We start from the raw sequence: 27377 nt of genomic DNA on the forward strand, positions 1-27377 counted from the left end.
AATAATGTAACCATCTTTACACAGTAAATTAAGGTTACAAGTCATACACAAGAACAGAACTGCTTGCGCATTAAAAACTGTTCAGCTCCATTGTCATACTCTAAATGTTGGCTCTTAAACCATTTTCGGTTACATACAAGCAAAGGTTATTATATATTCAGCAATTAATAAATTTTCAATAATTTAAGATATGGTAGCTTAAAAAAGTAGACTGAGAATGGTCTTGATAAGGCAGGTGATCTTAGTGGGACGAAACTCACAGAAGCTTCTGCCAATGTTTTGAAATATCCAGACTGAAATTGAAAGATTTTTATTAAAATATTTTGTGGGTGTCAAGATGTCTTTACCTTTCTTTTTTAACTGCATGACTCAAGCAGAGCATGTCAGGTAAGCTGTGTGTGCGCGCGCACAAGTGTGTGAAAGAGCATGTGGTGTTAAAACAAATGGAAACTTGCAAGCTAACACTGTGCTTTTTTTTTTTTTTTTTTTTTTGCTTTTTTTTTTATAACCTGCTTACTGTGCCACTGAATACCAAGTATTTCTGGCCCTCTTTTAATGTATCTTTCTAATCTACACTAGTGTTTTTATATATGCTGCCTACTAGTTGTAGGACAAACCTCAAATGCAGTTAAGTTACAGGAATTCCATTTCCAGAATACATGCCTGAGGGATCTCATCAATTTCAGAAATTAAGTCTAAAGTACCTACCACCTCACTACCTCCACAGAATACACAATGACACCTAAAGGACCGGCCCAGTAACATCTGATTGCCAAGAAAAGTTCCTGTTAGCTGCAGCTCCTATCAAAATGGCAATTTCATCCCACCTGTCCTAAAGCAACCCTCCCTTCCTTCACCCCTCCCCATTAATTTATTCTTTAATTTATCATGGAGGCAAAACCAAAAAACCAAGACATTGGCAATGAATTAATTAGCAGCCTATGAGTAGCTGGTTAATCAGCTTTTTCCACTAATCTAGGGGTCCAATCACTTTACATGAAACAAATTTTGGAAAAGTACACAGTGTTTCTGAACAAAGTGCATACCAACACTTACTTATTGGTTCAAAAAGCAGTGCAACCCACATGAGTTTGGTGGCATTTAAATTTCTTTAAAAAGTTAATTAAAAAACTTAGCAATTCCTTATATCTCTGGAAAATAAATATGGCTGACTAATTTACCCTCCCTGAGACCCTTAATAAAAGGAATATTAAAACTTTAGAAGGAATGTCTTTGCAATATCCCACTGATATTAAAATGTGGACTTAAAATTCATAGTCAAATCACTATGTATTATATATGCTGATGCTTACAGAAAGCATCTGATTTCCTTTGGTTCATTAATAAATACTTTAAAAATGTATTTAAAAAGATAAGCATAGCTTGCATCCCAGATACAAGCATTATTTTTAAAAAGAGGGGAACATTGTCCATGCGTTTGAGTCGGACACAGCAACAAACGGCACTGCTTTATAATCTTCACCTTTGAGAACAGAATTTAAATTATGGTACATTATTGACTACAGAATAGTTTTAATGTAAATGTGAAAGGAACCTTTCCTGTTGGCTACTCAAATCAAGCTGTTAATTTGTTGTTTACTCGTTGCCTCCACAGACAGAAATTCATTCTATTTTTAAGCAAACCAGGATTTACACACCAAAATGTGGTGCTTCCTTACAAATCAGGTAGCCCTCCCATGAGCCCCTAAGGTATGATCAAACAGAGGGAAGGGGACCCCAAGTTCCCGTGCTGGAAATGATTCTGAAGTCTGTGAACTCTGTGGACACGAACGGTACGAGTCAAAGAGAAGAGAGACCCTAAATCCAAACAAAGCAAAGCAAAACGAGACATTTTAAAAATGAGGAGGGTGGAGTCATTATTAGTGGTCTTTTTGTTTTGTTTTTGCAGGACAGTAAAATTATGAGTGAAAAGACACTTTAAAAGAGAGTCTACTCAAGCTATCTTTATGTTGAGGAAGAAAAGATCACAGGCTCCCAGGAAGTATGAGCTTTCCCTGCAACTCTGGCTGCTACCACTTAAAACATTCACCACTTGAGTTCCTTCCCACAGCAGGGAATTGGGAAATGTCTCTAACCATTGAAAACCTCCATGTCCGGACTGAATGTGTGGTTGATAACCTTTGTTCAGTAAAACAAACAAGAGTACATTTTAAGAAAGAAAAACAATCCTCACAACTGAATTGGTAGGGAAAGGGAAATAAGGGACATGAGGCAAACAAATTTCAATTACAAAAACCACCACTGCAATGTCACATGCAAAGTGGAAACAGGGATTTGCTTCTTGTATGGATCAAAAATACAGTTTAGACAGTTTTCATCCTAAAACTAAGATAGACAAGTTACAGATTTACCTCAGACGTGAGTAGAGGTCTGGAAAATGGATGGAATTCAAGTTACAGATACCGTATTTTCACGAGTGCTTATGTTAAGAACAGCAACGTTAACATGTAACCGTAATTTACACGAATACTTGGCATTCTGGAGCTGGTTTAGTTACTTTTGAACGACAAAAGCCCTCCCAACTAAACCACTTGTGATTTGTCAGTTATTCCATTGCAAATGCAGGCTACCTGGGGCAGTCTTCAAGTGTGAGATCACATTGTTTAAAAACACATATTTTTATATCATCCAGTACTCTTTAGACAGATGAGAGTCAAGCTTTTGGGTGGGTTGGAACATACTTCATGTACGACTGATTTTAATTTAAGGTCTTTCGTAGAAGGACTGCCCCAAATCTGTAACTGTTCAATGTTGTATTCACTTCACAGTGTATCAAGCACCAGCGTTGCCATGGATTGGTTTCAAATAACCCTTTATATATAATTTTATATTTATATATATAGTTATATCAAAACTGATAGCACATAGTATAACTGGAAGAACTAAACTTAAAAGGATATGCTGAAAGAATGGAGTTTGTGAACACAATAAATAAATGTTCCCTCCCCCTCCCAGCCCACCCCTCAACAAAACAAAAACAAAAAACCAGTTGTAATGTACATGGAAAATTGTGCACAGCAGATTTTTTTTTTTTTTTTTTATAAAAAGTAGATTCAGGAGCACATCCAATTATAAATGATTGTTAGGAAAATCATATAAAACAATGGAATACATAAAAGTGTCAAGAGTAATTGTCAGGGTGTGAAATTCCTTGGTGGCCGGATGCCCAGGCCAAGCAGAAAGGATCCCGGCAGCATCGCTAAGAGGTCGATGTCCACAGAAGACTCCCAAAGGGGCCGGCAGCACGGACAGGCGGAGGATGTGAATTTCATACCCTGATTCATAGTTCTCACAATTCCATGTGCAAGTTCAGAAGGACTCGTCATTTGCGGCTGACATGTCACCCTTGGGCGTGGAGGACCGGGAGGAGCCCTTGTCTGTGCTCTCGGAGCCCGAGCTGCTCTGGTTCTGCTGTTCTGACCCTGCACTGGAGGTCACTGTGGATGAGGACGTGGAGGAGGAGCGAGTCTTTTCCTTAAAGTCTGTGATAATGACGGTGACGTTACCCACAGTTACTGCCAACTGCTGTGCGGTGCTCCTGTCCACGTTTTTCAGCCGGGGCCTGAAAGCAACACCACGGGGGAATTAAATAAGCTTTAGATTAAAACCGACTTCTGGCAGATAGCATCAACACACACCTCAGCTTTCACGACAAGACGGTAATGAACCCTAGCTGCCACCACACACACCCCAAAGCGTACCACTACCTCTGCTGACCAACCTTAGCAGCAAGAGAAACCACCAGCAGCTAGTAAAGCTTTGGGCCATGGCAAAACGACCGTCCGTTCATCTGTCTCCTGTTCTGGCCACAGAGCTGGAACCGCTCACATATATTTAAAAAGGTTCCAGTCCCACAGCCCACCCCCTCTCAGCCTGCAAAGCCACAGGCACAAAACCACCCTGGCTCTCAATTATGACTACGTAAATCAGAGCAGCATTTAGAATTTCATTCTAGTTTCAAATACCTTGAGGTGTGATTTGTTTCACTGGTCTTTGTTGTAGCATTTGCAGACTGTATACTGTTTGCTTCGCTCGGAGGGTCTTTCAGAATATCGGACTTTGGTCTAAAACAGGGGATACCAAGAGAGGCATTTAAAAGATATCTTTGATTCACCCGCAAATAATATACCGTGCTGAGTGACCCCGGAACTTACTTTGTTTTCTTATTGGTACTTTTCTTGGTAACACCAGGACTAGTTTCCTTATCTTTCTCAGGTTTCTCTTTGTCTTGCTTTTCAACTTTCTCCTTCTTCTCCTTTTTCGGGGGTGGGGGAGTGGCATACTGCTGTGCCACTTGTTGTGCCACCAGCTGAGAATTGATCCGAGGTTTTCTAAAACATTCAAGGAAAGACACATCATTATTTACCTTGTAAATACTTCAATTTTTTGTATTCTGGTCTCATAATTTCTGAGGTATTTTGCTACTGGTAACTTGCATCTCAAAACTCAATTACACAGTGTTGTTTCTACATCACTATCTCTGTGTAGCACGGATAAATCCATAAAAATTTTCCTCTTTCAAATTTACTTTCATACCTTTAATGACGTATGCTCACACAAACAGTAAAAATGCCTTTCAGCCAATAAAAAAGGACACTTTCTAAGAGAACACTACTTCTTTGGAGCTGTCAAGATTATACTGACAGCTTTCAAATGCTCCTGCCACAGAGGTTAATCTCATTTTATTAAATGGACACTGGTAATCCCTTGAAAAGAGAATAAAATTAGAAGTGTGACATTCCCTCTTCAATCTATGCCGATGTGGTCTGCTCCCCTGCAGCTCTGATGGGCACAGACTACACATACAGAGCAGTGAAAGGTAACTGCTTCACACTAGCTCCCAAAGGGGAGAAGACTGAAAGCCACTATAAATCCTTAGACAAGTGATACATTCATTGTGCTATCGCCTATTATGTCCCCACCAATCTCCAACTGACACTAGCTGTTAACACTATTGTTTACAAATTCTAACTGGTGCCAAACACTTTTCACAATGCCTGACCATTCAAACCCAAATGGAAAGAAGAAAGGAAAGCCTATGCATTGTTTCTATACAATATCAATTTTTAAAGACATTCCCATCTAGATCGACATTTACAACATAATAAACTCTCCAAATCCGAGGAAGGGAAACAAATATCCAAATGGATGTACTCAAGAGGTGAGACAACTGGCTGCCACAACATCGTAAGGGTCCCCTTTCCATCCTACAGCTTCCTCTCTGTTCCCCAGGATGAAGGAGCGGCCAGATAAAAGTTAACTGGGCAGACAAGGTCTGGTCCATCCATGGGAGAGCCAGTAGTCGAGGACTGGGAAAAAAAAACAAAAACCAGAAACAAACCTAGGAAAAACAAAGTTTCTTTCTTAAATAACTGCCATTTTTTGCAAGAAAACCAACACACACACACACACACACACACACACACACACACACACACACACACACACAGAGTTGCTGGATACCTGATATGCTGAGCCCTAAGCAAAGCACGGGTACTGGGATACCGAGCACCTCCCTCCTGGGAGCAGGTGTGATGTGGCTGAGAAGGTACGCAAGCAAGGAGGGGACAGAGGCTGACTTTAGGACTTGATCGGGGGGGGGGGGGGGGCACTGGGTTTGTTCTGAGTGTTCCAGTACTGGTGCGGTAGTCAAGTGGCATTGCCAGAAAACATACCAACAAAGGCACACTCTCAGAGCAAGTTTCCTCTCACTGCCAGCACCCCAGGCCCTGGTCCCGTGGAGGCCACCACAGAAGCCAGTCAGGTACACCTCAGCCTGGACCACAAAGGTCTCACTCATCACTGAGCAAGGGATTCACACACAGATGGGAAGAAGCCCTAGAGAAGGAGAGGAATGTGCTAGCTCTAAGGCCGGACCCCTGACCCCCCCAGGACCCATGTGAAAGGTAGCTTTCTCTTTTCACAGGTTCTGACAAAGGCAGTCCACTGTGTTAATACCCACCAAGATAGTCACCACTGAGAAACATTTCACAGGCCCTTGCTAGGTATACAAAGAGACCAACTGTCTGCAGGGTTACCAAGCAGTTTACATCAGAGTTAAAACAAACTGCCATACACTAACCAAGACTCAGGTGTCAAAATGAAATAATTCAGCCAGAGTTAATACAATGAATAAACCATTAAAACTTTATGAAAAACTATACCGTGAGGGAGAATTTCCACTAAGCCAGCATATGACTTTATTCCAGGAAATCCAAAGCCAGAACAGGACACCAGTGCAAGAAGAGTGTCTTCAACAGAGTCAAAGGAACGCCAGGTGCTGCCCAGAACCGGCACCGTCCTCACCAGGCTCACCCACCCCGAGGTGAAAGGCACCCATCTCACTCCAGGGCACCCCACCCCACCTTCGGTGACAGTACTGACCACCTCGCACTGAAACTGCCAATCAACTATACACCCTTTGATGGCAAACCACACCTTCATCATTTTTGTCACCATGACATTCAGCACAGTACTAAGTATCAATAAAATTATCTACTGGATGAATAAAGAATGAATGAACATTGCAGAGAAAGACAAAGCAGGATGAGGATTGAGAAAAGGGGTCAAAGCTTTGGTGATCAGGTCACTGCGGACTTTAGAAGAACAGGCCACATAGGGTCAGACTGGGACGGCAAAGATAAGGCACTAAAGGCGGTCAGAGGGATCCTATGGAGGCAGGAAACAGAAACCCATCTGAGAATTGTGGTGCTGAGGTAAAGAATGGCCCTGGCCGCTACTGGAAGCGGTAAGCAGGAGAAGGGAGACTGAACGTGTTGTACCCTAAGGGAGAGAGACCTGGAGGCTGGCAAAGGACAGAAAGAGGACAATCGAAGGAATGGGGAATGAATGGGGCACTTTCTTCTGAGACAGGAGAGGGATGTTAGGTAAAGGGGGCTGTGGGCAGCACGTGGCAGTGAGAAGCCGAGAAGAGAAAGCCGTGGACGGACACTAGAGGTGGCGCCTAGTGTGGGGAGCAGCAGGCACTGCCAGCAGAAGAGGGAGTTGGCGATGAACAGACAGAAGCTACTGGCATCTCACAAGTGTGCGGTGCCTTACAGACGTCCTTACCTACCCAGCTGGCATGCTCGTTCAGAATGGATGTTCCCTAACTAGGCCAGTTTGCCGACACACCGCGGACACCAGGTGAGGTGACCACCTTCCTGTTTTTGCCAATGGCAACCATTCTCTAACATTTCAGCTAATACACTCTCAGGATTCTCCTTTAGCACAAGCATCACAATCCATTATCTACAGCACAAAAGGTAAAATCAGTTATAACTCCTAACATACAACGTGTGTGCGTATGCTCAGTTGCTCCCAAGAAAACAAATTTTTGACTAGAATGGTGAAAGAAGTGTCCTCCTCCTCTAATGGCCAACTAAAGCAAAATTTCATGAATGAAAAGAACGGAAAGCTCTGTGGAATCTGTTACCAAGAAATGAGGTGTGTACTAAGACCACCTGTGTGGTTCTAAAAGTCTTGTTCTAAACGTCATATACAGAGGGTGCCAAAAATGTATACAGATTTTAAAAAAGGAAAAAATAACTATTAAAATTGCAATAATATATACCGATAACAAAAGATGAATACAAGTCACATTTGACTTCTGCAATTACAGGAGGTGTTCAAAGTGGTTACCATCAGCGTAATTTTAAGTTTTTTCCTTTCTTAAAATATGTACACAGGGGCCACCCTGGTGGCTCAGGTGGTTGGAGCTCCATGCTCCTAATTCCGAAGGCTGCTGGTTCGATTCCCACATGGGCCAGGGGGCTCTCAACCACAAGGTTGCCAGTTCGACTCCTGCAAGGGATGGTGGGCTGCGCCCCCAGCAACTAGCAAAGGCAACTGGACCTGGAGCTGAGCTGCGCCCTCCACAACTAAGACTGAAAGGACAACAACTTGACTTGGAAAAAAGTCCTGGAAGTACATACACACTGTTCCCTAATAAAGTCCTGATCCCCTTCCCCAATAAAATTTAAAAAAAAAAAAAATGTGTACACATTTTTTGGGCACCCTCTGTATGTCCTAAGTAACAACCTAACTCTTCAGTCATTGTTCAGTCCTTCTCTGCAATAAAACCCTCAACAACAGATGAGCATTTTTTCCTGTAATTATTACAGCTGCTTTTTTAAGTGAGTTCCCCCAGAGTCAGGGAACTTAGCGAGGTAGGGAAATGTACCTAATTAATTTTTAAAAGGCACACAGTGTTTCTGAACAGTGCCTACCAGCTCTTATGGTTCACAATGCACCGCAAACCTTTTGGAAAGGGATGGTGAAGGTGAAGAAAACTACAAGGTCCACTGTTGTGAGATTTTCCACAAAACTTTTAGTGCTTGCACTAAAGGTGCCACCCTATCAGAAGTGTTCTGGCAGCTCTTGCCACCTGTCCCCTTCTTATTTCTGGGCCAACACATGACTGCACGAGGAAGCACAGAACGCCCCACCTCCAGCAGTAGTGTAGAGCTCCACACACTGCACTCCTAGCCGTGCCAGCCTCTCCGGATCAGACATCACAACATGCGCCTGAAGTAGGAGAGGCAGAGCCATCGCACAGCCGACACGTGGCTGGCACAACATGAAGCCAGATTTTGCACAACCTCCTCTAGGAGGACTATTGTCTCCATTGTACAGATTAAGAAAACCAAGAAGCAGAACGATTAAGAAACTTATCTAAGGATTACAACACTTCAGTGGCTGAGCTGGGATTTTTAACCCAGACCCATGGGAACTCTCCGCGCACTCTTCTTGTGAGGGTAACTGCAAACAAGTCCCTCCACCCGGTGTGGGTGTGGGTGCCCGTGCGCGTGGAGAGGTGGGGCTGGTGCTGTGACTCCGGCACAGGGTAGGTACTAGGGATAAAAACCCAGGTCACCCCAGACTAGAGTTTAGCTAGATAACTCCTCCAAGTCCCAATACCCTCCTTAGTTTAGCCTCACCATCCTCACTCTGGCAAGAAGAGGACTACTGGCTTGTCCTTAAGGGAAGAGAAAAGGGCAGGGGAATCGGCAAGAAGGGTCCACTGCCTTTGGAGCATTGCCTGTCCTGGACGGACCCTCACTCCAGTAGTAACAGGGCTCACCAGTGAGAAAGGTTCCTCCTGGATTTACATTGCTCAATGACGTCTTCTAAGCATCATACAACACACTTTAATGGGCACGACTTATAGAAAGTCAGTTCTTCAATACAGCGCTGAGAGTCTGGGTTCTCCAAAATCACCTGTTTCCCAACTAATAGATCTTAAGCAAGCATTTCACAGCCGTCACTCTACAGTGGAAACATTAGATGACAGGCACATGGCCTACAGCTTTTGGTGTCTAAGCCTCCAATGAGGCCACCGGTTTGAGACCTCCCATAAGACCTCTTCTTACTGAACCAACAAAAAAACAAACTAAAAGCCCTATTTGACCAGAAGTGCTATATATATAAATAGAGGGCCTCGTTTCCTTCATGAGTAAGTTTGGCACCAAACAAGTTTTTAGTACCTTCTTCTTCAAAACTGTGTATTTTTATGGAAAAAAATTTTGTCTTAAAATTATTTTATAGATCTTTTGTTATTTCAATAGTTTACAAAGGAAAATCTGCTGTGAAATTTCAACAATAGATGTCATTAGGAAAACATGCCTATTTATTTGCATTTTCACATAAGAGTCCATTCCATAAAAAGTGAAGCAAATCTTTACCTAGGGACATCTTCAAGTTTGAAAAGGAAAATTTCAGAATTCAAGCATACGTGAAGGAACACAAGTGAGAACACAAAATGAGATGTTCTCATATGTGTACTTGTGCCCTTTTGGGGAACAAAGGCAAATCTTCTTTTTTAAAGAGGCATTTCTCTCATACCTTATCCCCTTTCCAAAACTTGTGTGCTCAGGGAAACCTGAGATCTCACCACTCACTTTTTGTGTGCTTCTTTATGTCTTAGCCACCACGCCAAGCAACCATGCAAAACCATGGTCTTGTGGGTTAGGCAACAAAGAGCAGGCGGCATCTCAAACAAATCCTATCTTTTTCTTAATTATGTCCAACTCTTCCTAAACTATCATGGGTGCGTTTTGCCCACTTAACAGAATTCCACCTGGTGTTCTACTTTTTCAATTAAATTACCCCAAAGGCTCTGGAATCAGATGATCAACTCATACATTTTTTAAAAAAGGTACTTTAAACTTACAAAATGTCTTCAAGTCAGCTTTCATTGCCCTTGAGTTCCTTGGACACTGCCTTCACCCCTTCCTTCCCCAGCCTTCCTCGCTTTGGCGATCGGTTAGTTGAAGTATCAGCCAGTTCGAGGATTTAACAACTCCGAGACTGCCTTTCCATCTAGCTCACTGTCAGGAGCCCGAGTTTTTGATAGATCACATCATGGTACTCTGATCAAGAGGAGCCTCTCCCATCACCTGTCTTCCTGTATATAGGACACTCAAACGTCGCCCTATACGTGTGCAACGGCCGGCCAGGATACACTTTACCTGCCCAACAATGGGAGAACTTCTTTACTGCTGACAACTTAGCAAAGTACTCTGTGCATGGCTGTTATTCAGGAACACCTGCCACCTACAACATTTTAAAAATGAAATGGGAGTAATAGCAAATCCAACCTCAGGGAACTAGGCAGGCCACATGTGTAAAAATAAACTGTATGTTTTTTCTTTGCAAAAGTACTGTGTTAAAAGCCACAATGGGGCTAGTAAATCTGATCTTTGTCTGGACTAGTCTGCATACAGTAATGTATTCCAAGTTGTAAATAATCAAATTGCAAATACATTTGTGGAATACAATCCATTTTTAAACTGGGTAATGCAATGAAAAAATGGACTGTAAGTGTTCAGCATCAGTCTGTCTGTCCCAACACCACCACCCACTAAACACTAATGGCCCCTGGTTTTGATGACTAATACAGAAAAGAGGCCCTACAAGAACAACTTGTTTTCTGTTCATTTTATCCACCGCTCCCAACCCATTCTATTTTTTTTAAATACCAAAGATAACTCAGAGGAGAAATGCTGTGAATAGAACTCAGAAGTTAGGATTCTAGCTCCAACATCTATGACCACGAGACCTTAAAAGGTGACATAAGACTTTGTTTTTTAATATAGAAATATATAGAACAGATTTAAATAGGCTACCTACCTTTAGGGCTTCTTCCCCTCCACCTGTACGGTTTTTTAAATGACCACTTTAAAAAACTGTGACTCACTTTATCCTCAACGACTTGAAAGGAAAAGTTAAGACAGCCACTAAAAAAGAGAGAGGGCTAACTACTAGACCAGAGAATCAGAATCTAGTATTCTTTTAGCTACACCATGCTAGGCTGAAAGTTTTTTAATAAAGTTTTAATACCTTAAACATTTCTATACCTTTTCATATCGTTGCAGTGTTATAGTTCAGTATTACTAAAAATCACCGATGTGATCATCCAGCCCAGTGAAGAATAACAGATGGGGAAATGCATGGTAGATAATCTGGTTTAGAAGTAAATTCCCAGGGAGGTTCTAGGTAAGCACTTTCTTTGCCGTTCAATGACTGATAATCTTAAGACAACACTGGACAAATACTCATCTGTTCAGTTACGGGAAGACGAAACCATACAACAGCTCCAACCTAACTCTTCCCTGATGCATGAAACATAAGACCTTGTACTATGCAGTTGGTTAGTCCCAGTGACCAGGTGCCCTCTAGCTTGCTGGCTCAGGCCAACATGACTCACACCCAGCTGGCCTTGCTCCAGAAACAGTAGTACTCACGGCCTTCCCCAGACCTGCTCTCGCCAGTGTCAGGCCACGCTACATCAAGTGACCTAAGTGACCTTGAGACCTTCACTGAAGCCAGCCATCATTGTAATATGGATAATTTAAGAAGTCAACTGTCACTTAACTTTGCTAGGAGCATACATTGCATGGCATTATTAATTTCCCTCGGCTCCTCAAAGAGTATCTCTTCTTGCTATTCTTTTCTCTCATAAATAGTTCTTTCTCCCTCTCATGTAAAAACACTTGTCTTCATGAAATTTCTCATATCCTTTGGCTCACCTTCTAGAACGACCTGGGTGACCCGAAGGGGTCTTAGTTTGATTCTAGGTTCTTTCCCACCAGTACACACCCTTGACTCAGGAGGACGACTCTGCTCTGTACCAGGAGACTTAAAATTTCCCCTCAAATCTGACTCCAATCATCAAATTAAAGAAAAAAAATAAACCAAAAGAAACCAGACCAAGCCATCCCCTTTCTTCCACGTTATCTTGCCATCTGTCACCTTCACAAATGATAGGGAGGGGGTATGGACTTCCTTTGGATTTTTATCTTGGCTACTGAGCTCAGGTCAATTACTCAAAATGGGAAAGTTGCCAAACCTAATCTAACAAGGAGGAGCTCAAGATTGAATGAGGTAAGTTCACTTAGGTCTTGTCACAGTATATGTACACATTCTACAAGATAATTCCCTTTAAGACAATACTGACATCTCAAAGCACTCCTTTTCCAGCTGTAGATGTGTCTACTACCCTTCCTCAGCTTTGGGGGAAACAAATGGGAAGGTTTACAAGTCCAAGAGGCTGGTAAGTCTTCCCCACATAATGGTTCTAGAGACACACATCCTTCACATACGTCAGTGTCCTACAGTGAGCTGGGCTGTGCAGCACCAACAGCTGCACCCCGCGTCCTCTGCGACAGACCTGCTGGTTTCCCTGCATATTCCAGAGAGAGTTGTGATTTTTCACATATTCCTTTTAAAGAGGATGCCTTCAGGAGGCCACCAGACTTCAGTTGCACAACATACACGGTACTCCACTTTCTCGGTCAGGAACTATGGGCTCCAAAAGAATTAGCATAAGCCTTCTTAATAAACAGCAGAATCTGAATTGTTCTAATGTAGATTCAAACTTGTCATTCTGAATATCCAAATGTCTCCTGTGCCCTGAAGACACACTTACTGACATACAATTGAGCACCACCAAGTGTAGGATAATTTCTGGTATGGGAAGTATCTGTAGAGATAAACCAACACGAGCAAAAGGTCTTTGGGGTCCATAATATTATAATTTTAAAGAGCATAAGGTATCCTCTGACCAAAATGCTTGAGAACTATTACCCCAGAACCATGTGAAATATTTTTGCGTGCAAGTCTGCTTCACCACAAAGAAAAGAAGAAAACTTTCTTTAGAAAGCACTTAAAAAGTCAACCTTAAATTCTTAGTAAAACTTCAAAAAAAAAACAAACAAAAAAAACAAAAACAACATGAAAGGCAGCATATCACCTTCAATTGCAGGTTAAGGAAACATTCTGAAAATAAACCAAAATTTTAAACTTACTAAACACCAGAACAACTTCCAAGAAGTGGGCTTAAAGTATTTCAACCATAGACTATAGATACTGGCTTCCTTCCATATCCTCTCCCCTGTGATGCCTAAAATAACTGAATTTTAGTGTGGTCATTCAAATATTTTAAGTTACTGTCCCATAAGAAACCTACCTTTTTAGATCTCCCACAGCATTTCTCCAAAAGCTAGCCCACCGACAAAAAACATACTACTCAGACCAAACCCTCAGGAAGCAAAAGACCCTTGCTGAGGATCGAGTCTGAGTAGTATTTCATGGTCATGGGCAAACTCGAGGCAGCAGCTACTAGTACTGCGACGACAGTTTGGGTGAGACACACCTTTCTTTCTTCACCTGCCTCACCTTAGAGGAAAGCCCAGTAGGCATCCAATCCCTGCTCCCTGAGCCACCATCCCCTGCAACACGGCGTACATTGGTTTGTTCATTCAGGTGAAGCAGCAGACACGTAACCTCCTGGTGACATCTCCTTTCCCGGTCTCACCTCTGGCATTCTGCCTTATGCTTCCAAATTCATTCAACAGACTTCTTTTCCTGGTGCCTACACTACATGCTGAGGCAGGGTGCTGCCTATACTAGATTCTGTGGGGATATGCTCATTTTCCAAGGAGCTGTGAAGACAGGACATAATAGACTTCAGTGGCCCAGATCTCTGAGGAAGGTCTTTTGTTTTAAGGGATGCTCCCTGCCACACAAGCTGGATCCTAGTAGTTAACAGGTGAGACACCTAAACGCTCCCTTTCTGTATTTCTTTTGTAGCCTAACTTGGTGACTTGGAACGAGTTACATGCTCTCCCCAAACCTCAGTTTCCTCACTGGTAAGAGAGCAGAGTAAGTGATCCCTAAGGTTCTTTAAGTCAGACACCTGTATTCAATATTTAGTAAAGACAACTAACTAGATTCTTTGTTCTTAACACAAGACAAGTTTGCGGCTTATGCTGTTAGTAACTCATTCAACCTCCTTTTAAGGAATACGCATCACGAGGCACATTCTACGAACTGTACTGCTGGTTTACTGACTTAGATTTGACTTCTCCCTCGCCCCCAAAAGACACACAAAAGTACCTTATAAATCACGTCAATGATTTAAGAGGCATCACAGAACTACAAATCTCTAAGCAAACCATATTTTCAGATGCAAATAAACTTGATGATGAACCAGGTTTTTCTCTAAGCAACACTACACTAAAGCAATCCAGTATGTTCTGCAAATTACTTTATAGCTGTCAAAGATCCCATTTAAAATGCACTTAACCATTTTGAAATTATAGCTCATGTCACCAAACTGAGCACTTGCAAAGCACATAAAAGAACTGGTAATTCTTCAAACAAACAAAAAAGCTATTAGACAATTCAAAGAAAACCAAGGTCTAACAAATCAGTTGCCCGCGTCAGGTCTTGGTTTCCTTACCTGTAAAATTAAAGGGTTCAACTCAATTAAGGTAATCTTTAAGAATTTCCTCAAATCTATTCCTTAAAAATGTGCATACTAGAAAGTAGCAGTTCTAACAACCCAGTTCATGGTCAAATTACATTATAATGGGTCTCCTACATCACTGGTAATCAAAACTTTCTTAAAGCCCCTCATTACTTTGGAAGGATGTATAATGCAGGGTTTCTTAACCACAGCGCTGCTGAAATTTCGGATCTCACAATCTTTGCTGTGGGGGTTGTGCTTTTATGCAGTGCAGATGTTTAGCGGCATCGCTGGCCTCTACTCAACTAGATGCCAGTAGCACAACTATCCCCAAGTTTTGACAGGCAAAAATCTCTTCAGACATTGGCAAATGTTCCCTGAGTGGGAAAAAAAAAAAAATCACTCCCAGGTGAGAACCACTGGTCTATACAAGAATATAGGGCATAGAAATATTTACAAACATGGGAAGGCAGCCCAGAAAAAATAGCACTTCTATCAAAATTTTATCAAAAGATATCTGCCAAAAACATCTGGAATGTGTTCATCATTCTAACTGGTAAGGGATATAAGATGGTAGGATTTCGGAAGAAAAATCCTAAGAACTCAATATATACTAATACTGTGTTTTTCTTTTTAAATAATGTTGTATGATCATGCTTCTCAAATACTTTGCAATAGTTTTATTAAATAAACTTCTGTACTGCATAGCAGTACATAAATTTACCCACCATAAGATATATAATTTACATTGATTAAACATGATGTCTTTGGTAATTCTATATATAGCTAAGCATCATACATTTGGTCAGGAACACATCAGTTACCTAGATATAAATAACATTTTAACATGTGGCACCTGTTCTGGGGGGAAAGCCAAGGTAAAGTGTAAGGCAACCTCTGGGTATAATACCATGAGACCAGTCCAATCAGTCATCCAACAGATGCTTGAGGGAAGAATATTTGATGATCTCCACACAATTACAACACTGACAGTTCACATCACCTATACTTCAGGCATTTCAGGTTAATCATGGTCTTTATTTCCAGTAAGGGAAAATTTTAGGATCTTATTACTTCAAATGGTTTAAAATTAGATGTGAACAAAGGTGAAGACTCTGAAACCACTAGTAGCTACAAGCCAGTGACACTAACACTAAGTTTAAGAATTCTTTAAACTCAATAAATGATTTTGTTTTGCTGGGACAATGGGGGACAGTGTGACACAAGGTGAAGATGGGAATTCATATATCATTTTAAACAGTACAGCAAGTCTTTGAATTAAATGTCGATTATATTTATTACACGTGGATGAGACCTGTCTCAGAAGAAACAACCAGAAAATAACTAGAATTATTTGGATAAGAAGAAAACCTTGAATAAATGAGAAAAAGTTGCCATTATTGTCAATAGTCACATATTACATCCCCAGGTCCAAGTATGCACCTTATCTCAGTGGCACAGGAATCAGGCGTGCAAGTATCAAAGTCCACTTTAGCTAAAGAAAACATCTGTTGGCAAATCTTGATAACCACTTCTTTCTACACTGAATCCTTGTGATTCTGAAGGACCAAAGGAAGTGCTGTTTAGGACATTAACAAACATTTCTATATAAGAAGTTAATTCTGGGCAGCCGTACCCGTGAGTACTTTTCTTACCTAAGCAAAATCCTAAAAAGAACTTTCCTAGCAAATAAGTGTGGTGAAATGTCAAATGAGCATATTATAATGGGTGCTGTCTAAGGCTTTCAGTGTCACATGCAGATCACTGACGCGTTCAGAACACCTTCCTGAGAACACTGTATTCTCTCGTCTTCTTCCTCCTTCACACGCACGAGGACCTGGGAACCTGGCTCTCCAATCTGCCTTTTCCATTCTAGTTCAGGACCTCAACGCCTTCCTCCAGAGTCCTACCCGGCATTTTTCGTCTTCCCTCTAGTTATCTTACATGATGCTACTGAGACCAAGGTACAAAACCAAAGTGTAACTGCCTCTTTCTCTGCTTAAAACCTCTGCCACAACTGGTGGCTTACAGAAGTGAATCTTAACTCCCTACCTGGATACACAGGGCTCCTCAGTTTATTTAGTTCCAGCATTCCTCACCAGGTCGCCTTTACTCCTCTCAGCACCCAGCTTGTTTTTGAGTCTAGTACAAGCCACACAAGATTTCATCTTTTCTGAAGATAACTTTTTACCACTTGCTGCATTTGCTCCTCTGCTGAGCCCTTAGCTTCTGAAATGTCCTTCCCCATAAGCCAACTGAAAAACCATACCTACTTTAAAACCCAGCTCAAATGCCACTGCTTTCCCAATTTCTCCTGGCAAATTAACAGTTGGTGGCCCAATGTTCAGGGTCCCCACACCACCCAGACATATCTCTACCACTAGTGTCCTCCATGGTGCTATCACCCTAGTATCCGTCTCTCCCTACTAGACTATGTACACCCAAGGCAGTGCCAACCTCCACATTTTATGCTATGCTCCCCAAACATGCTTCAAAATAATGAGTTGTTTCCTGACAGCAGCTCAATTAATGCTGGCCGCGAGAATGAATGAGGTAGGACAAGTAAGTTCGCAAACTCACCCTAGAAAAAGTACTACATACCTCATTGCTGAATATCACTAAGGTCACCTTCCAAGTACTCCCCTTGGGAAGCTATGCACCGACGCCAGTGCCTAGTTCACCCTTCAGAGTAATTTTGGAACTCTTTTTCAGGAATGGTCATCAGAGCTGTCATCGTATTATCCTTGATGTCCTGAATGTCATCAAATGTCTCCCTTTCAATATTTCCTTTCTCTTTGGGTAAAGAAGGAAGTCACTGGGGGCCAGATCAGGTGAGTAGGGAGGGTGTTCCCATACAGTTATTTGTTTACTGGTTAAAATACTCCCTCACAGACAGTGCCGTGTGAGCTGGTGCTTGTCGTGATGCAAGAGCCATGAATTGTTGGTGAAAAGTTCAGGTCGTTTTCATCTAACTTTTTCACACAGCCTTTCCAGCACTTCCAAATAGTAAACTTGGTTAACTGTTTATACACTTGGCACAAATTCATAATGAATAATCCCTCTGATATCAAAAAAGGTTAGCAACATCGTTTTGACTCTTGATTTGTACTGATGGAACTTTTTTGGTCGTGGAGAATTGGATGACTTCCAATGTTCACTTTGACACTCTGTTTCAGGGGTCCGATTGGTATACCCATGTTTCATCACCAGTGATACCATGGCCCAAAACATCGTCTTGCTTCTCCAAAAGGTCTTGGCAAACTTCGACTCTCCTTTGCTTTTGTTCATCGGTGAGCTCCTTCGGGACCATTTGTGCACACACCTTTCTCATGCCTAGATTTTCAGTTAAGATTTTCCTAACTGTTTCTCTATTGATGTTTACTTGGTCTGCTATGCTTCTCACAGTCAGCCGACGATTTTGACACACAATTCAACAAAATTTTGCAATGTTTTCCTCAGTTCTGCTCCTTCCTAGCCACCCTGACCTCTCTTCATCAGTGATGCGGTCTCTCCCCTCACAAAAACGTTTAATTCACTTGTACACTGCCGTTTTCTTCATGGCATTAGCCCCATAAACTTGGACTAATGTCCCTGATTTCACTTCCACTCCTGCCAAGTTTAACACGAAATTTAATGTTTGTTCGTTGCTCTAAATCAAGCTCAGACATTCTCCTGACAGCACACAGAAACACGCACTATAATGAGCACCACTCAGCGAGACACCGCCACACGTCGACACAAACACAGCTGTGAGACACTGATACACCAGGGTTATGAAACCTTCCCGAGCTGTTTGTACAGCGCTGCCAATGTAAGCGCACGGTGGCAAGTTCGTGGAAGTTAATTGTCAGACTTCATATGTCATCTGGTATCGTGTGGACAGCGGATGCTGTGTCTCCATGAAATACAGCAACGCGTTATCATGCTGTACTGAACAGTCTGTGTGGGCTCAGGATTGGGGACCCTGGTATAAGTCACTTTTAGACCGCCATTTCCGAGAACCAAGCTTAGGGCAGGACGTTCTCACTGAATACATACATTTACCCTAGAGATAAAACACATCTCCCAGTTTTAAAGTGGGGAAGAGGTAAGAAGATTGACAGGTAATGAAATGCTTCCTATGAGTGTTTACATGTATCATCTCATATTCTCCCAACTTTTTGAAGTTATTGAAGGAATCAAAGCCCAAGGTCCAACAGAAAGAAAAAGGCTAAAGCAAGTTATGTTTAACCCAAGCTTATGCCCTTTCCACTAATCCACACTGCCCACCTGATGAATCTTGGGAAGCAAGGGAAACAAGCTGTAGCCAACGAATGTGAGGAAAACAAAGGGGAGTGTTATACTACTAAAAAGAGGGAGACAAAAAGTCTCTACGAAAGAACAGTCAATAATATTAAAAGCTGCAGTAAACGAAGACTGAAAATGGGCCAAGGAACTAGGACAAAATTCTTAGGAAGTCAGGTATAAGTCCTTCAGGTATGCTCTTGGTCTTTTCTGTTTGTCCATCGAAGTATAAGATCTGTGGGTAGTAACAACTGACTTCTCAAAAGCATGATACAATTAACAAGTCTGCTTACTTAACCTTAGAGAAACCACATCATTACAGGGTAAGTACTGCAGCATCCAGTGGGATTCTCACACTACCAGCAAGCTCTCCAATTACACAGACTTAGCTAAATCCTTAGCTTATCAAAGGGATATGTGGATAAATTGGGGTCACGGTCTAGTACATATATGCAATCATCTGCCACCATTTCAGTAACAGAAGTTTTCAAGTTGGTATTCCATTCCAAATTAAGCACCTGCCCTTGGCATCAAAGTTAGCCAATTTGCATGCCTGGTAGTAAGTTTCCAACATGGTAAAGATCCTGTGTGTTCTATAAATGAGTCCGAAATGTCTTTGTCTGAAAAGGACTTAAATTGCTGCAAATGCACCATCTTCTAAGATTTGCTGAAAGTCTAGTTCACTAACTTGCAAAGATTAAAGATTTTCAAATGCTTTTTTAGAAGTCTAAAAAGAAATTTTAAATGTTTTGTTTTTAACTAATTTTAGAGTTGCAAAAATAGTAGAGTTCCTGTATGCCCCTCACACAGCTTCTAATGTTAACATCTTATATAAACGTAGTGCAATGATCAAAACCAGAAAATTAACACTGATAGAATACTGTTAACTAAACTGGAAACTTTCTTTAATTCTCACCAGTTTCCCCACCAATGTCCTTTTTCTGTTTCAGCATTGCGTGTAGGCTCCCACATCACATCTGTTGTTATTACTCATTTTTTCCTCCTCCTATCTACAATAGCTTCTCAGTCTCTTTGTCTTTGATGGCCTTGACACTTTTGACAAGTACTAGTCAGTTATTTCATAGAAATGTCCCTCAATTGGTGTTTCTCTGGTGTTTTCTCATGATCAGAATGAGGTTATACATTCGGACAATACACAGCAAAGCTGTGTGTCCTCCTGGGCGTGTGACAGCAAGGGGTGTGATATTTCTACACCTATTACTGGTGGCATTAACCATGACCACTTGCCTAAGTTGTGTCTATCAGATCTCCCCACTGGAAAGTTACTGTCTTTTAGGTAACTTATCTTAGATGTTTGAGACTAAACGTACAAACATGCTGTTTCTCCTCAAATTTTCACCCACTAACTTTAGCATCCAAATGTGGATTATGCAAAAATTACTATTGTTTGTTTTGTTCTAATGGTGATTTTCCAGTTCCCCCCTTCCTTCTATATTTATCAACTGGAATTCTTCTGTAAGAGCTCTCTTCTCTCCCATTTCTTTATTTAGTTACAGCAGTGTAAATTCATGGGTGTATATGTTCTCTTATGGGTGCTATCATTATTTACTGTTGCTTAAATTGCTCCAGCTTTGGAGCTGCCACCAGCTATTCCTTCATAGTGAGTTCTTTTGACAAATCCCCAACCTTGTCTGAGCCCTCAGAGTCTAGACTAGTTTTCTAAGAGCAAGTGTTCCTTAGAGTATTTTACATTCCTAAGCACTGTAACTCAAAGAAAACCATTTTAGACCAGCTTGGGAAGGAATAAAATATTCTAACAGTCATGCAAAGCGATAAATCCTTACATCCTCTCCAATTAGTGTTATATTCCAGACAGCAAAACCATTAACAAAAGTTGGGTGGTATCTAAGCAGGTGGGAAATCTGGATCTCATAACGAGTACATTCTCTCAGAATGTTCTCGCTAATCTAACGCCTCTATCAACAGAAAACTGCCGTGTTCTAAAGACATACTTGATCTGATCCTCAAACATTTTGTGGCCAGAGGTATAAATGCCAGGAAGAATGATAGGTTTCAGTTAGTTAGACAAAGCGTTCTCTCAAACATAAAATGTTTTTCTGGTATTCTGAGGAGGGAAAGGAAAAAGATTCTAAACTCTGAAACAACCTGGAGATACCGTGCCCAGGAAAAAGGGTACAAGAGCCAAGGCTGCGTGCACATTCCAAAGAAGAGTAAGTAGCCTGTGGTGGGGGAAAGTAACCAAGAAACTGTTTCTGACTTTATCTCTCCCTCTTTATCCACAGCTCTAAAAAACTTAAGACTAGTGGCAGCTCCAAAAGCACTCCCTGCTTACTTACAGGTGCGTGGTCATCACCTGCTGTCCACACACAAGAAGAGGACCAGGAAGGGGAAGGTGCTGAGGTTTGCTGGCTTGGCCAATTTGTGCCCAGGGTAAATTTTAATGAGGTACAATTTAGACACCACAAATGCACACAGTTTTAAGAGTATAGTTTACCTTTTGATCCACACATACAGTAGTGTAATCACTACCCCCAATCGAGATCCCTTTGTGCCCTTCCTATATAATCCCTACTCCCAGCTCCAGGAGGCCATCAATTTGTTGTTCACTATGGATTAAATTTGTGTTTCCTGGAGTTTCACATAAATGGAATTATGTGGAATATAGTCTTCATTTTGTATATGACTATTTTCAGTGAGCAAAACATTTCTGAGGTTCATCCATGTTGCTGTGTGTTTTATTTACCCAGTCTCCTACTGACATACATTTGGGCTGTTTCCAGTTCTCAGCTATTATGAATAAAGCTGCTTTCAGCTTTCATATAAAGGTCTTTGTGTGGACATGTTTTCATTTCTCTTGGCTAAAATACCTATGGCAAGTGTATACTTAACTTTATAAGAAACTGCCAAACTCTTCTGCACTGATCATACCATTTTACATTTCCTCCTGTGAAGTATGGGCATCCCAAGCGCTCTACACCCTCCCGACACTGGGTAGGGTCAGTGTGGTTTTCACATGAGCTATTCCCGTGGTGTGGACTAATATCTCAGTGTGGTTTTCACTTGCAATTCCCCAATGACTAATGGTGTTGGGCCAACTTTTTGCTGAGGATGCACTTTTATATAAGTGTAGTTGATGGCTTACCAGAAACAATAAGCTTTTACAATTATTTGCGTAGATCAGCAAGCTTCTATTAATAATATGATAACTGTTGAAGCTGGGCAAGAGGCAGGGAGACTTGTCTCTACTTCTGTGTTTAAATTGAATTCATTAAAAAAAAGTTACAAATAAATGAACCAGAAGTCTGCTGGGTTGCACACCCAGATAATGTCATAATGTCTTAATTGAGGTACAAGAAACCAGAAAGAGAATGAAAGCAAAAAGACAACTACTTGTCAAATTTAGGCACAGAGTAATAGAATAAAGCTTTTTCAGACTAAGCTAAACAGCTCTTCAAGAACCTGCTATCAACTAACTTTTAAAAGTTACCCAATTTACCAAAATGAGTTAAGAGTGTGTATATTATATAAAAAGGTTTGTAAAAAATCATTAAGACACGTGACAAGACTGGAAAGGATAGCTGGAGGAATATCTAGCACTTTGGATGACAATGAAAATCTGAAGGGGTTCAGCGAACTAGAATAATGAATTTGAGATCAGACAATTAGTTTTTTACAGGACAGCAGTATTTATGAGATAATCTGGTAGCTGTATCTTAATCTGAATGTAAGTGGCCCAGTGAAGAGTGATAGATGTTATGAAAACAAAATTTTAGCCCTAATTCTTTCATTAATTTATAGAATAACTTATAACAAAGAACCACAGCCTCCAGCCTCAGTTTCCCCAACTGTTAGAGAGAATGCCTGTCCTACCTTCCTTTCAATATGGTTGAGGATAAAATGCTGGAACCAGCCAAATAAACACCTGGGGGGCAAAGTACAAAAGAGCTATTTTGGTCTTCACGTTCATGCATATACATAGTCATAAAGTAAATTCAAGTTTTAAAAACTTAAGTTTTACACCAATATGTTTCAGAGGGTCGATACTACATTAGTTACTCTAACAAGAATTAAAAAAAGACGAGCTTTAATTGCCGTACTACATTTATTGAGCACCACTGGTGATTCCTGAGTGAATTTTCTAGGTAAATAAATCTGTCAAGTGCGAAACAGTTTTTTCAATATCAGTTTTAAAAATTGTATTCCATATTCCTCATATTATTAAACACTACATGGAAAATAGTTTAACTTTCTGATTCTTTAGGCTGCTATTAGTGAGACTCCCTGGAGAAATCCATAGAGCTGCTGCAGCCCTGTACAGTCCAGGCCAGTGTGTGTGGTATGCGGCAATGACAGTGCCCTACAGTTACGCCATCTGTTACCCTGGGAGCTGTCAGTGATGCCTGCTGTTAATGTAAGAGCCATCCACACCCACATCTCATTCTGGGAATGCACTTAAAATACCATGCTAGAACTGAGAAGGGTTGTTTCTGAAGAAGATTACAATGTATTCAATTTCTGACCACTAATCCAGCATCTTCTCCAAGTGTCTTTTAAAGAAACTTGTTCTTGTAACTGCATTAAATCCATCAATCATAAAAATTTAAACTTCCTCCCACACTTAACTGTTCTGAATAAATAAGCTACAGCCATATTATCTCAATATGTACACACATCCCAAACTTAAAATCTGGTAATGAAAACTTTGACACAAATACATCAATAATCATATTCATTCTATACATTGAAATATCTCATGGGAATGACAAGTACAGTAAATCAAGACTAAAACCCTTCCCCTTCTAACAGCAGCTAGAAAATGTATTTTTGATTGGTAGGGATATGGGTGAAGACATATCAGACTAACCATTAAAACCTAATCACAGAACAAAGTGCTTCCTACTCTACAAATAACCCACCTTCTCCTGAAAGAACTAGCGGATTCAATTTCTAATTTTCACAACGGCACTAAACTCTAAATACCATGTTTCCCCGAAAATAAGACCTAAACGGACCATCAGCTCTAATGCATCTTTTGGAGCAAAAATTATTATTTTATTAAAATAAGACCCGGTCTTATATAATAAAATATAAGACCGGGTCTTATATAATAAAATATAAGACCCGGTCTTATATTAATTTTTGCTCCGAAAGATGCATTAGAGCTGATGGTCCGGTTAGGTCTTATTTTCAGGGAAACACAGTAATATTCATTATCATTCTAACTTATTTGTTATGCATAATAACAATTAGTTTCATTCAACCTTTTCAGCTGTAGAATATGACGGACCCCTTTGCTCACTAGGTTTTGGCAAAACTGAACTATCCCACAGAGTTAAGAAAAATATAAACATGTTTAAAATAGAGCAGTGATAAGGACAGCAAGTGGTTTAACTGTGGGGGAGGTACAGCATACAGCGATACCCCCACTCTATTTTTCTGAGTTGTGAATAGTTAACCACAGTCCAAAATCCATAGGCTACAAGGACTAGTCTGGACAAGGGGGCTGAAAGCCAAACTCCTCCACCACGTGGCCCCTAAGCTCCTGAAAAGCCCATCTGTGGATCAACAGGATCTTGCCCGAAGCCCCAGTGCTGTCTGTGCACAGCTGCACTTGTGAAAGAGGAAATCCACAGTGCTTAGGAGGAAAAGAACAAAACACAAAACGAAAAAAACCCAGAAGCTTGTTGCTCACTTCTGATCCTTATCAGGGAGGGTGAGGGTTCAAATCTATACATATTTAAGGGTCTGCTAAATGCAAAACTGACCCCATACTAGATGTAGTAATAAACTGAAAATAAACAAGACAGGAGCCAGGAGGTAAAGCAAGATAAATACCAAACAAGGACAAAATGTATCAGTTTCATGCAAAGAGGAAAACAGATCCAGTTGATGGGATGAAAGATACCTTTAAGGAGGAGCGGGAGAAGGTTTCAAGGGTTTCAAAAGGACTGTGAGGAATAAACAGGATTTTCAAATTTTTGAAGCCTTAGCTTGGACTTGTAGTCATAATATAACTTTACAGAAACCTAGAGCAGTTGCCAAGTAGTGTCTGGCAAGGTGCAAATATGTTTCTTGAAGAAATAAATATGAAAACACATCTCACAGAATCACCTTTAAGGCTCACAACAGGCAGTAAACACTGAAGACCTAAAAATTCTACACTAAATCTGTGTAACCGTTTTTACCTAGTGACTCCACACTTGAATCTTCTTTGCTTTTGATTGTTTTCCCTGTTTACATTCAATGGATTTCTAACTTTCATAGGGTTTTTGTTCTGTGTTCCATCTGTCTCACCATCAAAATAAAGTATGAGGACTAGTGCTTTTCTTTAGAGAGTGGGATGGGATGGTATTCTGTTACCCTAAAGGAAGTTGTGGTTTATTGTTTTCCTTTTTTCTAGCAATAAAAGTTAACTCCGAAATGTGCTTGAGTGTCTTTGAGTGTCTATGATAAACAGTCGGGGTTAGTACCCAATAGGGTAATAAGTTTATACGTCTTACACATTACGACTCCTAGGGCAGTCTTATGGCAGCTGCATGGTTACAAACGCTACTGGGAATGCTAATACTCCATCCCTCTTGCTCTTTGAGAATTCTCTTTACACCACTGCGCTGTTACAAAAGACTTACATTAGCACCTGTACGTGACGACATAAAGAAATCCCATGTTTTCACACAAAAGCGAACTTAGCACTGAGTGTTTGTTTTGCAGCAGCTGTTCCAGAGGCAGCTTGTGCCCCCAGCTGTAAGTGGCCCCACCAAGCTTCTTCCCAGGAACCACACTCAGCCTCTCAGCATCAAGCTCCAGAGCTTTGAACTGCGTCTGGAAGCGTCTGCGGTTTACCTCCATCTATTCCCTGCATCATTAGGAAGACCGCCCTAAGCTACCATGAAGCCCAACAGAGCTTGTAAAAAACTGGCATAAAACTGGCCATAATTAAGGGTTTTGATCGTGGTGTGTGAAATAAAGACATCGCGTGTATTGAAAGCTGTGTGCACCCACCATTCACACTATTCACATGCAGAAACAATCTCAAAGCTGCCTAAGTTCCTATTGGTTCTGCTAGTAGCGAAGTGGTTTCTTTTAGTGGGCCTGGATAGATAACATGGAAAGTGTTGCTTGACTGGGGTGATGGGTGTACAAAGTGTGATGTTCCATTGAATTATCTTATACTTAAGGAGAAATCAGTCTTTTTCATACAAGAAACTACACTGTACATATATTATTTCTTCTACTTTACACAGGCTATGTACTTATATTATTCCTGTCTTTACTGTATGTTAGTGTTATTTTAGGTTTCATGTGTTATTCGGTATGATTTAGTAGGTTTCTGGGATTGCTAAAATTTTTCCATGAAAGTTAATAATTGCTTCTTTTATGCCACTTTGAATTACAAAAGGTTCCACAAGAACACTCAGATAGCTGGGGATGGGTACAGGGATGGGCGAATACCTGCAGCGGATGCTGGTGTGTGCTGGGTGCTCTCTCCCCTTTCTTAGTTTCAAAGTAACTGTTTTTTCACAACAATGAAAAATTTCCTTTATTTTACAGATGAGTAAGCAGGCTTAGAAAGAACGAGCAACTTTGTTCAAGAATCGGAGTTTAATTTGCCTTCACACAGCAACAACCAGGTAACTGGCTAACCAAGACTCCTAAAATTTTTTCTGCTTGTAACGGAAGAGTAGGTGCAAACTAAAACTCTTATTCCTCTATTCCAAGTCCCAACTGATGTCATGTTCTTAACCTTCTCACATGTCAGAGGGAAATTTTTACACTTCCACTTTCCAACACCAAGTGAGATGTCAACAATGTTAACATGTGTCACCACCTCAAAAAGTGTAAAATGTGGGAAACTCGCCTATCAGAACAGGCAGAACGGTGTGATCTGACTTACTCCTACGGGTCACTTAACAGTTGCCCTAGAGTAGTTACCAGTGCAATAGAAAGATAAAGCACTTAAAAATAAAACTAAATTAATTTTAAAATACTCTGATATTCTAGTTTTGAAGTCAGATTTGACAGCCCCCTACTTAATCCAAAATAGTTAACATTCTTTAATACTTATCCTAAAGTTTCAGAGAGGTGGCTGACAGTATTACCAAACTTTTATCAATGGCCTTTAAAAAGTGCTTAAAAAATAAAAAATGTTAAAGTGATCCAGGAAAAGTACCCTCCTTAAAATGTGTTGCATTTTGTTCTGCTGTTCTGGGGCTCAAGGAGAAAAAGGAAACAGAAACATGGGCTAGTGGAAGGAATCATGTGGCATCTACACTAATGAATTTTCCCAGAAAAATTCCAGACTTGTGTCCCTGGGACATATTTGTTCACTGTGCTAAGTGCT

The 27377-nt window shown here is 40.9% G+C and overlaps 1 protein-coding gene across 1 annotated transcript in view; it reads right to left on the reverse strand.

Annotated features, from left to right (window-relative positions):
- Window positions 1-3016: 3016 nt before the first annotated feature.
- The window catches only part of RYBP (RING1 and YY1 binding protein), a 74785-nt gene continuing 50424 nt past the window's right edge, over window positions 3017-27377 (reverse strand). The window contains exons 3-5 of the mRNA XM_074313295.1: window positions 4176-4352; window positions 3987-4085; window positions 3017-3583 (exon numbers count right to left, since the gene is read on the reverse strand). Coding sequence (XP_074169396.1) covers window positions 3331-3583; window positions 3987-4085; window positions 4176-4352 — 529 coding nt within the window. The 3' untranslated portion in view covers window positions 3017-3330. The remainder of the gene's footprint in view (window positions 3584-3986; window positions 4086-4175; window positions 4353-27377) is intronic.

The sequence above is a fragment of the Rhinolophus sinicus genome, chromosome 5 (genome assembly GCF_057876585.1).
Source record: "Rhinolophus sinicus isolate RSI-liver-muscle chromosome 5, RSI-T2T, whole genome shotgun sequence".
In the NCBI taxonomy this organism is placed as follows: Eukaryota; Metazoa; Chordata; class Mammalia; order Chiroptera; family Rhinolophidae; genus Rhinolophus; species Rhinolophus sinicus.